We start from the raw sequence: 16764 nt of genomic DNA, 5'->3' as shown, positions 1-16764 counted from the left end.
AATATTCAAATACACGCAAGACTTACAAGCTGGAAGGATCTATCTCCATCTACTCAAATCACAACAAAAGCTCCACATTTCTCAGTAACACTAAGACAAGGTAAAGAGCAGAGTAGCCAAGGCCAGTCTCAGCAGCCAAACCACATGTTGAAAATAGAGATAATTCCAACTGTTGGAGAATTTGCCAGGGAAAAAAATGAGGCCATGGTAAAAAGAAACAATCTGGCATCTGAATTTCTGATGCCTGCAAAAGGGAATGGAAGGAGTTTACTGCCACTGACAGAACCCTGGATCTGCAAACCTTTGTTTTAATTAATCATGTAACATTATTTCAGGAAACTTCAGCCTTGAACAAAACCTAAACCTGAGTCAAATAAATAACAAACCAAACCAAACAAGAAAAAAAAGCCGATGCTGAAAATGTTTCTATTAATATTTTCTGCATATTAAGAAAGAGTAAATAATTCTAAGTAAATGAATGAATCTTCAAGTCCTCCAAAAATCCGGCCCGGAATCACTCTTTACTTTGATTTTTCTTTAGAAAGTACAGTAGTCTAAGCCATGGACATCTATGTTTTGCCCATGTCCACATTCTAGATATTCAGCAGCAGTATCGTGTGTCAGTTTATTTTAATATATGAGCGTGAAAAATCAGACTTCATAGTTAAAAAAAAAAAAAATCTAAAAAGCTACACAAGTACAAAAGTAGTAAAGGGGAAATTCAAATTGTAACTGCTCAGCACTGGTAAATTTGTGACTCAGAAATGATCTGGCATGGAAGGCACGAGGGCCCAACTGTATAAGGGATTGAAAAGGCTGGGGCCAGAATGCCAGAAACAGAATACTCCCAGTTGACTTTTAGCCATCCTGGAATATGAGCAAGCCCTCAAGGGCCACCTTTGGGTAGCAGAGCTGGGCCAAGGGATGGACCCAAGGGCAGGCTGAGGCACACCATGCAAGCACTCACAGGATTGGTGCTGCAGGTGTATATAAGGCATTTGCTCGTGAGGCATCTTTGCAGACTTCTTTTAGACCCACAGGATTTTGCTCCATGCATTGTTCATTTATAATTTTTTTTATATTTAAGCACAAACGTGTTTAATTAGCCACGAGGGGTACAATAAAAATTCCCCAACAGTAAATAACCAGCAGAAGACCACTTACTATTTTAAAGAATGTTTGATTTTCTTTTGAGTCTTGCAGTTAGGCTTTGAAAATACCATCTCTGTTCATTCTGAAGGAATAACACAATTCCTCCATGACGAAGTCCACCTTCTAATACAGATAGTACTCTATGATGTGGCATATGATTTCTTCTCTCAGTGATGACAAAGATTAATTATGGTAAAAATGACAATGAATTATTTGATTCTATGAAATTTAAGTGGATCATGATACTACCTTTCAAACATTTTTAGGCAGACATTAAAGGATACTATAAAATAGACCACTATTTATATTCTAAGTGGCTAACACACTGAGTGCTTACCCCCCACTGCCATTTACCACTCATTTACCTGGTCATGTTTTATGAGAAATCACAGTTTAAGAAACATTCAGTATTTTACAGTGTTCTATTCTGGAAAAGGATTTTGCACTAAACAGTAACTGATTTTCTGACTGAAATCATCCATTACCGCATGTGGTTTTAACACGATTTTAGAAGTGGGGTTGCAAAGTCAAAGGAACTCCTTCACCACGGCTTTCTCATACGCACACCTCTCTACTGGCAAGTGGCAAGGTAGGAAGATAAAGATCACAGGAACATTTCAAAATCCTCATGAGTGTGTGTCTTCCAGGTTTAAGATTATTTTGTGTTATATTTATCCAACCTGAATGACTGAGAAAAGGAGACATATCCAACTTCAGATGTTTTCCAAATGTACTTCTACATTAATTAAAGCCACAAAAATAATATAAATAATTAAATATATATGGCATCAGTAAATCGTAACACCTCTGCTACTATCAAACAACAATACAGGTGTGAAAGATGGATCTCATTAAAAAAAATCTGGTAAGCAGTTGAAATATTCAACAAGATATGGATACAAATAACTATAAATAACTATAAAAGCAAACATGTAAATATGAATGTCATAATCAGAATTTCCTAAGTAAAGCATCATGATCCATCTACTATCAGTTTACTGATACTAGTTCATCAGTAGGTTTCTGAATCACGCCTTTCAGTCTAGAATGTTCAAGTATGCACAACCACGCACTGAAAATTGACATAATTTGATTCCACTCAAGATACATTTTCAGCACCTGCGGCAGTATCTTAGAAACACATCCACTGAGACATTACAAAAATATATTAGAAACGTCAAAAGAGAAACTACCCCCTTCATACCTCCATCACACATGCACACTTTACTAGAGGTGAGAGTTAGATCAGAGAATTCTGTTAGAATGTCTCAATCTGTCCTTACTTAAGAGTATCTACAGAGAATACATTACTGCCCTTGCCACAAAACAAAATATCAAATTTCTAAGTAATCGCTGCAGAGATAAAAGAAGGAAAGGAATCTTGCCATGGTAGACTGCCCCCCCCGGTCCCCGCCCCCCATGACACATGATGGTGAAAAAAGCTTACTTTCTACTGCATTATCCTAAAGATAAAGGAGATCAAGTTTAGCATACCTGAATCCATCCCTTACCCACTGCTTAAAATTTGGGTCAGTCTGACAGGTTATCTACCAATTCTGGGCTACAGCAAGCTAGCAATTACATGTAGACAATTTGCAAGGATTCAAACATAAGAACCCTTCATTGCAGACAGAGTGGAAATGTGCATATTGGTACTTGCACATTTATCATATTTTTCCCTAGTCTCTCTCTCTTACGTTTTTTCCTGTCCAGGGAGAGTGAATCAGGATACAGTAAAGCACACCTACGTAGCACAAGAATGATCTATGAGATAATCACAGTTCACAAAATTCAAAACAAGTTTACAGTTGAGTACAGATGAAGTTTTTTGAGCCCTCAGGGAGGAAGGAGAAAATAGAGAGAGAAGTCATCATGCCCCAAAGCACATTAACAACAGATGAGGAGTAGATGGTAAAAAGTGATCTGTAAAAGAACTTACACATTTCCTAACATATCTTAAAAGCTTCTTCAGGAGGGTGTTATAGTTACCTCTAACCTGCCTAGGACATCTGAGAGTTTTCCACCTCTTTGTTTCTATATGCACTGTAAGTTTCACCCAGCCAAAAAAAGTACATTGACAGTTTCTTAGAGTAATAGTGGGGCTATCAAATCCATACAAAGGTTTGGTAGTTGATTCATCTATCACTGAATTCCTTCCATATTTTGTTTTACTTAATTACTTACTAAAGTCAGAATAACATTTTTACAGCACTGTGCCATGAGCAAAACCCTGTCATAGTCCCCTTCTTGTGCCAGGCTCATCACTGTCATCCAGAGCTTCCAAAAGTACGTGAGGAAATGAGACCATGGCTCTGTTTCTCCTGTTTTACAGGAGGAGAAACATATTTAGTGACATATGTTTATGTTTACAGATGTTTTATGTAAGAGTAAACAAGCTAAAATCATGGGTAAGTATTTGCAAACAAGTTTCATGATCCCTCCTTTCTCTGTCCTCAGTCTTAATTACTGGAGGACATGTCTACTCTGTGGAAAAGGGGCTCCTGAGACAGACTTTGCTTGGGGGCAGAAATGTAATCACTGCAGGGTACAGTGGAGCTGCAGAGCATACTGGCATGGTGCAACTGAAAAACACCCCTACAAATTCCACATTCAGACTGATAAAACAGTTACTGCAATGCACCTTGTCAACTGGAAGACAGAACTCAGCAACCTCTAGTGTGCTCCACTGCATTTGGATACTCCTGAAGGTATCTTGAGGGGCTATTTCAACCTTGAAAATTAAAATCAATCATCTTGATGGTTTTAAAAAAATTGTCACCACTGGCTCAGAAAAACAGAGCAGTAGTTTTTCACTGCAGGCATATAAATTCCCTAACCACAGGAACTAGGTAAAATTCTAAATGTCTTTTTTCTCCTCATATTTATTTTTTGTCAAGTGGGACAAATAAGTAATTCTTGTTTGTTACACAGTTCTGTATGTGAGCCCTCCAAACAGGGTAAAATGAAAAAACTGGTACATAGAAAAGGAATAAAGAGACCAGCTTTATTCAAACTATGCAGCATATCACTGTTGAATGAATATTCAGTTCATTCTTTCTACAGCTTTTATTCAATATTTATTTAGGCAAAGCTCCCATTGATTTCCCCAGGAGCTTCAGTTGAACAAGAACATCGAGATGCAGTGTTGTTCTTCATTGATTTAAAAGAAAAATCTTAGTTACTAAATATTGTGGGTTTTTTCTTAAAAAAAAAGAATGGTAAGTCAGTCTCATCATGGTTACAAAACTACTCCAAACTAGACAGCTGCAGAGCAGATAGGCATCCTGTCATTGATCAGGAAAAGAATTTACAGTGAGAGACGCAGTTTGCTGGCTTGGATCATAAAAGGGCTTCCTATCCTGTATAACAGTCAGTCTATAACCATCATTAGATGCTGGATAGTAAAAAAGGCTTTAAAGTAAGCATAAAAGTACCAAGTTACTTTTATCTGGTTTATTACTGCTTTATGAAAAGAAATGCTGTAGTATTCTGCTGATTTTGTTCATAATACAGTCTCTTTTCACTCTACGCTAGCTTTAAAAGCAAAAAAAAAAAAAAACAAAAAAAACCAAAAACATGTTTTGACAAGACCGGGGTTAAAATGGAGCTTTAATCATGGTTTGTCGAAGGGGTGGAAAGATCAGACTGTCTCAGGTGGGTAGAACAGGCAATTCCAGCTTATTTAAGTTAATGAGATTTTCAGTTTACCACAACATTGTGTATGGTCAAAATACCTGTATATTTCCTCATTTCAGAAGTGAAAGACACTCTCGCTCTCACTTAGTCCCTCTATTTGGTCTACGACTTTCAACAGCAGCAACCCTAACCCTCAGGAAATCAAGGAGAACCTACCTACCCAAGCATAGACAAGGGATACTCTGGGAGCTTCAACACCACACATGAATGCATTGGGTATAGCTGGTGATGACTGTACAAGGCAGTCAGTATGGCTTGCTATACTTTTTTTCTAACATTCATTTAGAGTATTTTCGGGGAACTGGAACCTATCTCATGTAAGCTTTGAGGTCTACAAAGCCTACAGCTGGTCTAGTTATCTAGAGTCAGAGTCAATCATTGATGAGACAAATGGCACTTCTACACCAAAAATCACCTTATACTAGTTAACTAACCTTGCATGCGATTTCTTCCTTCCATCTCCTGTAAGACTTCTTCCTATAAGAACTACTTTTTCTCTCATATGACTAAAAAGGGACTTTGCTAGCTCAGAAGCAAACATCCAAGTTTCAGAATTTTAATTTTATACACATAAATCCCGATTTTCCTGTCTCTGCAGAAGCCATCAGAGTTCATCATATATCTCAAAAGTAAAGCGGATTTTCTAATAAATGAATCAGTGAAAATCTCCCTTCTGCAGCTCCTATATAGTTATTTCTAATTCAAAATTTCTCCCAGATTCAAATTAGTATTTTTTTATTAGTACTGCATAGCAGTAAACATCATATAACCTCTACCATAATTCATAATCCTGAAGAAAAAATCTTTCCCTTCTCCTCTCCTCAAAACCTTCTGAAAATTACACAATATCCACGCTGAGCACATTCAGTCTAATGTAATAGAGGATACAGCACAATGCTGCAGCTGAATTAATCAAAGTGATCCAGGGTCCCCATATGCAACTCAGCCTGTCTACAGCATCACTTTTATAGTGCGTGTTAACCTCTGAAGGTCTTACTCTTGCTGTCTTGTTCAAAACCTCTGCTCTAGACCTTCTTGAATAATAACTTACTCCGTTTGGTCTCCCAGTGAGGTTGATTATTAGATTATATGGCATCTGAGTAATAATATTTTTTTGTACCTTGTTAAACCATATATGAGACTTTTTTGTTGTTTAGCATTTTCTTCAAAGGTGTATTTTCACAGTAACTCTGAACAGGTCAACCAGATACAGCTGGAGATTTCTGGTGGCAAATTTTTAATTAATCAGGAAAAAATCTTTATAAAATTGTATCTTTAGGAACAACCTAAGTTTTGAAAAACGCTTTCTATTTAGATTTGAAAGTGGACAGATAAACACCTGAAAGAGCAAGATCTTCTTCAGCTATTGGCTGAATAAAGAATTATATTAAGTAATAAGAATAAAGTCAAGAATTCCAATATGCTGTTTCTAATATATTGTTCCCTCCAGACCACATATGTAAATACATTAATTGCTAAAAGATTGTTGTAGAAAAAAACAAGAACTCTAACAGCAAGGAACAAGCAATAACTTATTCCTGATCATAACCAAGTAACGAGATCTACTTAATAAAAAAGTAATTAGTCCTGTTACCCAGCTGGATAGATTTCCTAACCATATATTTTCTCTACCCTTTGAGATTTAAAACCCTAGAGGCAGTTTTCTTCACTAGTCTATTAAGTGAGTATGGTATTTAAGTAATAATTTTGTAGTTACTAATTTTAATCTACTTAAAATGTCAGAAGTTTCTAGGATTTCAATCACTTTTTAAATTCTTGCACTGAAAATACTAATTAAGTAGAATATAAACAGTATCGGTTTTACCTCTCATTTTTACCTCCCAGTCCACACTATGTTTTGCTTACTAAGAAATAGCATAGCAATTTGTAATAAACACTGAAAACTCTCTTCTGAAAAGCAAAATAATTGGACACCAACACTCCTCTGCTTTTCACAGATTTAACTCTAGGTTACTGGCATATAGGTGTCAACTGATGGAAGGAGACTTAGCATTCCTTTGACAAACATTAGTCTGTAATGCTTATACTTGCACATATATAAAACAGATAAGTAAATATCATTAAATACTTAAGTATAAAACACTGCAGAGTTAAAATTCCAGTTAACTGCAATTTGTTAAACCCTAACGTTAAAGCTGCATAATTTTTTACAAAGAAATAAAACAAAATTGTTTTTATAAGGACACCATACTGCATCTATACATTTTATAGTATTTTCAGGTTTAGAAAGACAGTTTTTGTCATAACGACATTTATATAATACATGCCAGTATACTGAGACACACATACCTCTTTTTCAGTTTTAAACTAGAAATCATGTACAGGTCCTGACTGACAAAGTTGCAAGTTGTAAATTACAAAAAGTATTTTATAGTAAAAAACTTTCAGATCAATCCACCAAAACATTTAACCTTAAATCATACTTAACAGTGCAAAAACCCAAGCAATTGTACAGAAACTTGTGTAACCAATATAGTCACTGCTGTTTTGGTTTTCTTTCCTTCTATATAAAACAACTGAAAATTGAGAGGGAAGAACAAATTTCAACTTTTCACTTCAGAAACATATTAAATAAAGTTAATGTGTACTTCTGCAGTCACCAACAGACATGACTAATTTTAGTATTTGGTACTTCTTTAATCATTCTTAACAAATTGTCTGGCGTGTTCTAGGAAGAAGAGACATTTGAACTGGTGATGGATCTCACTGCCCCCACATCTGTTATCACCTTATTAGTTGAGAGCAACAAGCAATAAGCATTTAGAAGTACTGAGAAAAGGTTCTAACTTTCTCACAAAACAGAGCTCTAATCCTGTGCAATACTGCCCAGTAAACTGAAACTTGCAAGTAGCACCAAAGCACAGGGTAATTTTGGGGGGAAAAGAAAATAAATATTTGAAAGATAAGAAAGAAAGCAGAATAGCCATGAATGCAGAGTTATCGAGATGTGAAGAAGTTAGTGATTACTCTGGAACTCCTGACTGGTACTTAACTAAAACACAGTAGATTCTAACACATAATGCAAATGTTATTACTAGCACCGACAACACACTTTACACATAACCTACTGCATTTTCTTTTTATGGTTGATTCTATCCCACTTCAAGAATGTCATTACGTGTCTGTCACTATCCATCAATCATGACCAAATTTGCTCCATCCATCCTGCTGACTGAGCTCAGGGACAAACATGTTCATGGGAATTTGAAAGCCTAGAGCAATGGGATGCAAATTGTTGATTATACTCAGTGTAATCAACCCAAGGCCTTTCTGTGAATTCTCAACCTTGGAAGTCTGAAATAAATGTTGATAGATTTTTCCATCAGTATTGGTATAGATTTGATGCTGATACGAGCTTTTGATGTTACTGTAGTAAAAATATGCAAAATATACTAGAGATGCCAGTATGTTTTATTCATGTAAATAAATGCCCAGACATGGCCTGACCTCTGATGGGATGTCCACTGCTATCTCAGAGCAGAGATAGGTAATAGTAAACAGAAGATAAATATTAATGAGGCTAAAAGAAAATTAAGGAAGTTTCTGCTTTCTCCTCCCCTACACTTCAACCACAAACTGATAGTAAAAGAATTACATTTTAATTTAAATTGTTTGTGATAAACAGCATTTTAGTATATTTTTAATGCAATCCCATAAAGTTGTCAAATAGTCTACAGAACTGTTTCGTACCAATGATGAACATCAGAATGAAATTATTTTCGAAATTAAGATACAATATTTTCCTTATACAAAGTAGTCTCTTCCCTGGGGATATTATTTGTACAATGACTTGCATCTGATAATATAATCAAGGTATGTGATCATTCAGTACTCTATTTGAAAACTTCAGCATCATTAACAGTCATTTTCTGTCGGCTTTAGAGTAGGTCCTCTATTGTAGCATTAGCAAGAAATCCCTGTTATGTAAAAATAACAGTGCTAATGATAAATGTCTGTGTTTATAGAAACTATGATCACTGCAATACAAATACTAAAATCAGAATTGATAAAAGCTTCTCTAAAACTGGCGAAGGAGAAGTAGATATAAAGAGGTGTGAATTTACATGGAAAGTCCCTAATTTGTTCTCTTTATTTCCATTCACCTTCAAAATTATCCTTAATAATTTTTAGTCACAGTGGAGTTCATGTGTGTAGAGGGTTTAATTATGTTTTCTGCAACACTTCACTTCTAGAGAGTTTGAAAAAAAAAGTACTGCACCTACTAGAGTACCAATTTCTGGCAAGTTCTCAAGGGCTGATTTAGTAACTTGCCAATTTACAGCTGTAGAGACAGTTCCCAGTAAAATAAAAAATGTTTCCTAACTCCAGTGAAAAAAACTTACAGGAGTATTTACTTTAATCCTTCATTTAAAACTCACACTTGACCTAACACAATTACTTACTCAGGGCTGTGCACTTCAAACTTCTTTCAGCTGCTTTGGAAGTACAATTCTTTGGGAGGAAGAAAGAATAGGAAAGCACAAAGCAGCACTACTACAGAACTTCTAAAAGATTTGAGTTTCCAGCAGCAGTTATTACCTCTCTTGGTTGAAACTGTCATTGCTATTTTTCAGGGGGAAAATAAACAACCAAACAACCCAAAACCCCCAAAATAAAACCCCCAAAATAAACTTTCATACTTCCATATTCTGGATGATAGGCTGTCACCTTCAGATAACCTAAGAACTTCATTCTACTCAGAAGAGGAATACTGTGATTCCTTTAAGACAGGAATAATTCTGAACACATCAATTTTTGATCCAAGAAATTTTATTCACACAACCGACTTAGTAACATAAGCAGTGACACTGCAAGTTGAAGTGTAAAGGTCTTTATTTTGGTGTTAATGTCAGCTGGTCTGAAGAAGGGAAAAACAAAACTTAGGTAGTCAGGATCTGGTACTAAAGAAAAACCCATAAAATTAAAAGAAGTAAAATAGATTAATTTAGAGGAAGAATTAAAAAAAAAACCATCCTATTTTCTTTGATGATTGGCAGCCTACCGGACAGCCTAGTCATCAAAAATTCATGCAAGAAAACTGAACTTTATCTGGTTTTGTAAACATATCTGAATACATTAATGCCAACAGCAGAACTACCTGTTTAAATGCTACTGGAAAGGATTTAAATTCCTGGTCAACTTGGAAACCGCCACTTTTAAAACAAACTAACTCTCCCACAGAAATGTTCACTTCCAGAATAACTTTTATATATATAAAAGGGGTTTTTAATTTTTTTTTCCAGATTAGATATTGATAATAATATGCATTAGATTGGCCAAGTTACCTTCACATGTTGGTACTCACTCCTTCTTGATTTAAATAATTTAATTTACTCTTCCCACAACCATTTTCCTTGTCTGTAGCATGGGGATAGTTCTTACTTCTTCAGTTCAGATGAGTGTTTTGACATACAAGTTAAAATTTATTCATAAATAAAGATACTATACATTTATAAATTCTAGCATGTATGTGAAAAATCTGTTCATTCAAGTCACCCATTTGATACTGTAATTAAGTTTAGCTTGATTTTGAGAAGTATTTGAGAAAGCCAGTAGTAAATGTATTTCATGCCTGATTTGTTTTATCCTTCATAATTCTGTATTGGGAAGAAGATTGAGCCTTTTCCTCAAACCTCGCTTCCTAAACTGTAAGAGTGACCTCTAGTGCTTTACTGCTTTGCTGTGTGATGCAAGTCTTTTTTGCAATGGTTTTAATGTGCTCCCTGTAAGCAACTGATTTAGATTTGTGCATAGTGCCAAATGCTATTAATGTGCAATTCAATTATCATGGTCTTGTGAAAATGGATGTATTCATAAACTGTACAATGCAGGATGATGAAAAGAATTAAAGCTGTGGGGCTGGATTGCAGCAGGGTGTTTAACAAGAGGAACTTAGTATTCATGTTTAGGGCTACACTATGCACTTGAGTATCAAATGAGATATCATTACTGAATGACAGCACAAGATCATTTTGGTGCTGCAGTGTGAATGTCTGGCTCATGGGAGCATGTTTAGTTTACAAAGCATCCATATGCAAAACCCTAGGCTAGAGAGCCATAGAGCACTTCAAACTTCTCTGCCATTGCTCAAATGTTTCCAGGGAGCTGTCCCCTGGCACTGGGCTGTAAGGTTATTCCTGAACATTCCTCCTTGCTTTGGCGTGCACTTTCTTCCCATAGAGGCATTGCTCCAGCCCTCCCCATTCCTGTGATGCACAACCAAGGCCTTAACAGGAAGGGGAGAAAATATACTCAGTTCAGGTTATGAGCATCTGGCATTTAGGCTACTGTTCTACCACATGTATGCAAAATGAGATCCTTCAGCTTGCTGAAGCTGAATCAAATGGAACAAGAATAGCTCAGAACTATTACTGAATGATAAAATACCTGAAAATTAGTTGCTTGAGAAGTTTTTTTTTCTTTTTTAATTTAAAGATAATTAATCTAATTCAACACTGAAACAGAGATTTTTCAGGTATATATCAGATTTGCCTCATAGAGAGCAGATTGCCTTTAAAACCGTAATGACTATCTTTATTTTGCAATACTACCCTACTGGCTAACTATGAATTATTCATTTTTTAAAAACTTTCTGCTGGAACTGATAGCATTTTCTTCTTTAGTCATGCATGAACAATACTCCCTAAGCAATCAATGCAGAGACCATAAAGTCTTGCTATTCACATTTTTCCTTGTTACATTTGTACTGCTCTTGAACTGCACAGTAATGTCCATTAGAGTTATCTGAGTGCCAGCTTAATTCAGGAGATGCAGATACCAGCTTTCAAAATTATAAATTGCTAAAAAGCAAGCTGAAACAGTACACAATAGAAATCTGCCAGTAATTTCCACGTAAGACACAATTCATTGGAAAATGCTGCACTTACAAACAGAAAACAAAAATGAAAACGGGGTTGAATATGCATCCCTTAGTAAAATGCTGCTTTCAGACACTCTTAGCCTGTAAGCTTTATACACAATATTCTGCACATAGAATGACAAAAATCTATAGAAGGATTTTAGAACATTTTCAGCCTAGCAACTTGCTGTCATGATTTCAAAGCAGTAAGCATTTGTCTCAAAACCAATATTTATTCTAAATACAAATAAAATATCCCAGAAGTTTTAAAACACTCTGGATTGAGTTTTAAATCATATGCAATACTTACATTTACTCCCTGCCACTGCCGAGTGCCAGATATGAACACACAGGAGAAACAGCAGCTTCAAGTAGATTTCAGTGACAGAATCCATGTTCTCGTTCACCGACGCAGCCAAAAGAACCAGGGTATCAGGAAACAGCTGCTCGGTTCTACAGTCCTGCTCCCGTCTCCACCGCCTCTCTCTGCCTCTTCTCGCACTGCTTCCCAGGGACCAGACCCCTCAGCCGAATGCACTCCGCACCTCCTCACGCATACACACACCCCTCCAGGTCTGCGTTTCCCTCTAACAGCAGCAGTCCCTGAGGAGCAGCAGCCAGAATCTCGCCTCCGGTTCCAGGGAGCCGCTCGGGGCTGAGCTGCCAGACTCCCCTGCGCCGCGCCGCGCCACGACGGCCGCCTCGCGCTGGCCGCGCCTGCTGGACACCCCTGGCGGCGACAGGTAGGAGATGGGGGGCGGGGGGGGCTCTGCCCGGCGCCAGACAATAGGGCAGAGCCGCCAGCACAGCAGCACTGAGACGCGGCGGCTGGCTGGGTGCTCGCCCTAGCCACTGCTTCCTCGGTTTTCCTGGTTTTGTTGGTGGGTTGGTTTTTTGTTGGTGGGGGTTTTTTGGGGTGGTTTGTTTTTTGGTTTTTTTTTTGGGGGGGGGGGGGGGCGGGGAGGGGGCGGGGAGCATTAGCCGCGCTTGCTGCTGTTCGTCGTGTTTATTCAGCGTTGTAACTTTTTACACCTTCAGCTGCGAAAGCATTATAAGTTCTGCATTTTTGAATGAACACATTTTGCCTGTAGTAGAGAACCTAAGCTTACAAGTATAAAGAGCAGTCTATCTTTGCCTTTGAAGTGGGCATAGGACCGAATGATCGCCTGCCCCTCAGAAGAATGCACCATGAATGTCCATGGTTGGATTTATTGCTATTAATACTGACATTAAAGAATTACATCCTCAACTGCAAAGATTAAACACTTATAATATAAACATATAATAGTGCCAAGCTTTCAAAAAAAAACTTTAGCCCCCAAATACCCACACAGAGCTCATTTTGTTTTCTAAACTTTTGCAAAGAGGAAAGCTGTCTTTAAACTGTCCCAATGCTTGTAGTTACATTACACTGGGAAAGAGCTTCACTTGCAGAAGAGCTTTCAGAGGAATTTTAGGTCATTATATTTAAAATATATCCTAAAAGTGTTTTTGCAAAACAGGCTAAATTGCTGTGTATGTTAACTATAGAAAAGTTACCATCCTCAAGTATGAGGAATAACCCTCTTTTAGGGCAAAGGCTGGATTAAAGGACATCAGTTGCTCCACCACTGCTAATTCTGGAGGGCTTCCACTGCACAGACTCTTTATATTTTGGCAGAATTTACTATGACAATATACTACAGAAGAACATTCCTAGTTACTGTGAGGTGCATAAACAGCACACTTAGTAATTACAAATTCAGCCCAGTGGCCCAAACTTTGTCATTCTACTTCATGTGGACTGTTTAGAAGGCCAGAGACACCAACAGGTCTTTCATCCGAAAGGATTCTGATGTCTGTGGGTCAGACATTACGCAGCATACTGCTGAATATGGAATTTAAATTGCCATGTAGAACTGTTTGGTGTCAGGAACAACTGTGGGACAGAGATGAAACACGAATTAAGCCCCAGAAGCTTCTCGACTTTCGTTGCTTATTAGACCAACTCCCTCAGCCCTTGAAGGATGCTCTGATTCAACTAGGGAAGGAAGAGTAACCTGTGTTTTGGTTTCGTGCTACCTCAGCCAGACTAATTTAGGTTTTACAGAAATATATTCAAGGCTCATCCAAAACATCAGAAATGAAAATGTTAAACAATGGAAAATATTTTGAAAGGTGCTTAATTCAGCTTTTGGTTACATTCTTTTTAAAATAGAAAATCAGCATGATTAAGATTAAAAAGGCCTGTTTCTAAATGACCATACTGGGCAGAAAGATTCAGGGGAAGTTATTATAATCTATTGTGCATCTGGTCTTCCTCTCCTCCATATCAACTTTTATTTGTATGAAAAATGTGGACAATAACCTGCCTTCTACGCTCTTCAAAATCTTCCCTTAAATTTCAAACTTTGTTTCCAGAGTCTAGTACAACTATAGAGTAACTTGCCCATTAGCTGGATTTCCTTGTCATATAGTTCCTTGAGTTAATATTGACCTTCTGACTAAATTAATATAAGCATAAAAATGCTCCTTGTGCTGCATCCCATCTCTAAAGAATATCCCATGAGATGGTCCTGGACTCTGCAGCTAGACAAAATTTCGTGTTTAAAAACAGGACAAATATCACATAAAATCTTGGCAAGGACTTTCTATGCAGTGATGTTCTTTAGGATTAGCTCTAAGAACCCCAGGGCTTTGAATCAGGAAGAATTATTATTCTGGTAATGTAATGCAAATTCAGTAAAAAGACCAGTGCCATTGTGGGTAAATATTTGTCTTATAAAATAGCTTACAGTCACCAAAAAGGAACATCTGACAGAGAAAGGTCGTAGGAATTTTTTTTTTTTTTTGGCTGAATTACAAGTAAATATACAGATGGATATAATGTACTTTTATAATTATGGAAAAGCCAGTCTTGAAATAATATGCTGAAATGTGTACATATGTTTGTGTGTGGACAGACAGAATTACAGAAGTCTATACAACAGTATGTATCTGGCATGTCAAGATAAACATCTTCTTTATCCAGGGATTAATCAAAGTGCCTAAAATAACATAGCTTGGCTTACCCAGAATATTGCAACCTTCTCTCTGCTTTTGCATCATAACATATCTCCCTTTTGCATCCATGAAATGTTTCTGCTCACATAATCTTATCTCTCCATTCCAGCATCTCATTTCCCATTTCTCTTCCATACAATGTCCAGGTTTGTCATCAATTTCTGAGCTCCTCTTTGTGGAACTCGAACAAGTCTTTTCCGTTTCTGTTTGGCTACACAGCTTTTTTACAAGCCTCTTTCCTTATTGTCCTCTTTTATTTCCCTCACTCTTTCAGTGTTTTGTTTTCTTTCTCATATCTCTTTTTTGAAATTTCCCCTGCATGACAAAAATCTTACTCATTTTATTTCTCTTTGAAATGTAACATTTTGTCCATTTGATTTGATAGACAGTCTTTCCCAGTGGATCTGCAAATGTGTATTATTTAGAAAGACTGCAAGTTCCCCAGAACAACTACTATGTCTTATTATATATTCATCCTCACAGTTGAAACACCTGCAAAATTTGGTTGTGCAAAACTTGAATCATTTGATTTGGGTATTGACAGCCTTCATTTACAAATTAAGGACTTTGTAATGATGTCCTTTTTCTTAGCAGACTCAAACTAACAGAAAAACAATTCCTCTTTAAAATTATTCTCACTGTGAGTTTTCATCTATAAAGAGGAAGCAGTGTTAAATTTGTGCTAACCATACTCCTGGTACTACTGCAATCCTCTTACTAATTGTAAAACAATTTAAAAAGATGATGAAGACATAGAACAGTTATAATCTGTAGGCCAGGAAATGCACTTTCCTCTGCCTCTGGCAGAAAGTCAGCTTTGCAAGAGAACTATTATTTCCATTTTTGGTGTATCATAGTTATTCACTACACGTTATTTAATGACCACAAATGCAATAAATGAATATTTTCTTGCAAAGTGTAAGAATAGAAGTAAGCCAAGCCAACAGCATCTATACCAGCTGGCTCAAAATATTTGCTTTAATCCTCCCCGGTAAATTCCTCATTCCCCATGAAGTCCTCAAACCATCAACCAAACTGGAAATTAACTAGTCACTTACTACATTCTGCATTCTCACCTTTCACTAATCCAGCTCCATCAAGCCAACATTTTCTATATCGATCCAGCTGTGACAGTTTATCCTTATTTCAGAAAACTAGAAAGAAATAGATACAAATTTTAAATGTTTCTGTTCTTTTTTATCTTATTTCTGTTTACTCATCCGCCTCATGGTCCTGGTTAACCCTCCTTCTAGTGCCACCTGCTGCAGTTTTATTGGTATTACAGGTTTCTCTTTAGAGCATCTAGTCATCTAATTCAGTGGGAGAATGTATCTTTTTAATGCAAACTGAACTCTTTCAAGATCATGTAAAATCTGCTTCCCAACACGATTAGCAACCCTGCAGAAAAACACTGCTGTAATTGTCTGCATAGACTGCAGAGAGCAGAAATGCACAAAGACAAATATAAACAAAAAAGAAAATGAACAGAGCCACACTATGCCAGATATGAGATTTGAAGTGGTTTTTAGCCATTTGTAAGACAAAATAAGATTCCACCTAACACAACTATGCATATTTTTTTTAATCATAGATCTCTATAATACTGATCGCACAGAATAAAAAATACTTGTCAGAATTAAAGGCAGCATAACTACTAGTCTTAACATTATTTTTTTTCCAGTAGGGGCAGAATAGTAGTTTGTCTTCTGATTGCAAAGCTGCAAGTTTCCATTCAGGGTGTATTTGTTAAAAGGGGAAAAAAAAAGCTATCCATGTATGGCACATTTTACAAATTATTGCAGCTAAATGTAACTTCATCAGGTATTTAAAGCCTGTTTCTTTCTCAGGTGAGGCACAGAACCCAGGAGAGCAGACGTGGTTCCATGCACCTGAAGAAGCATTCACTCCTTTAACACTGTTGTAAATGTGGGTTTGAAGGATGGAAAAAGATGTGTGGCTGCACAGACAGTTTATCTGCTGCTGCTGTCTGATCA

General features: G+C 36.8%; 1 protein-coding gene across 1 annotated transcript in view; it reads right to left on the bottom strand.

Moving 5' to 3' along the window:
• CNTNAP4 (contactin associated protein family member 4) overlaps window positions 1–12172 on the bottom strand; it is a 244074-nt gene extending 231902 nt beyond the window's left edge. Inside the window, exon 1 of the mRNA XM_074812982.1 lies at window positions 12039–12172. Within this exon, the coding sequence (XP_074669083.1) occupies window positions 12039–12123 (85 nt within the window). The 5' untranslated portion in view covers window positions 12124–12172. The remainder of the gene's footprint in view (window positions 1–12038) is intronic.
• Window positions 12173–16764: the final 4592 nt, after the last annotated feature.

This window comes from Strix aluco, chromosome Z, assembly GCF_031877795.1.
Source record: "Strix aluco isolate bStrAlu1 chromosome Z, bStrAlu1.hap1, whole genome shotgun sequence".
In the NCBI taxonomy this organism is placed as follows: Eukaryota; Metazoa; Chordata; class Aves; order Strigiformes; family Strigidae; genus Strix; species Strix aluco.
Note: the sequence above shows the minus strand (reverse complement) of the source record. Positions and strands in the feature narration are given on the sequence as shown.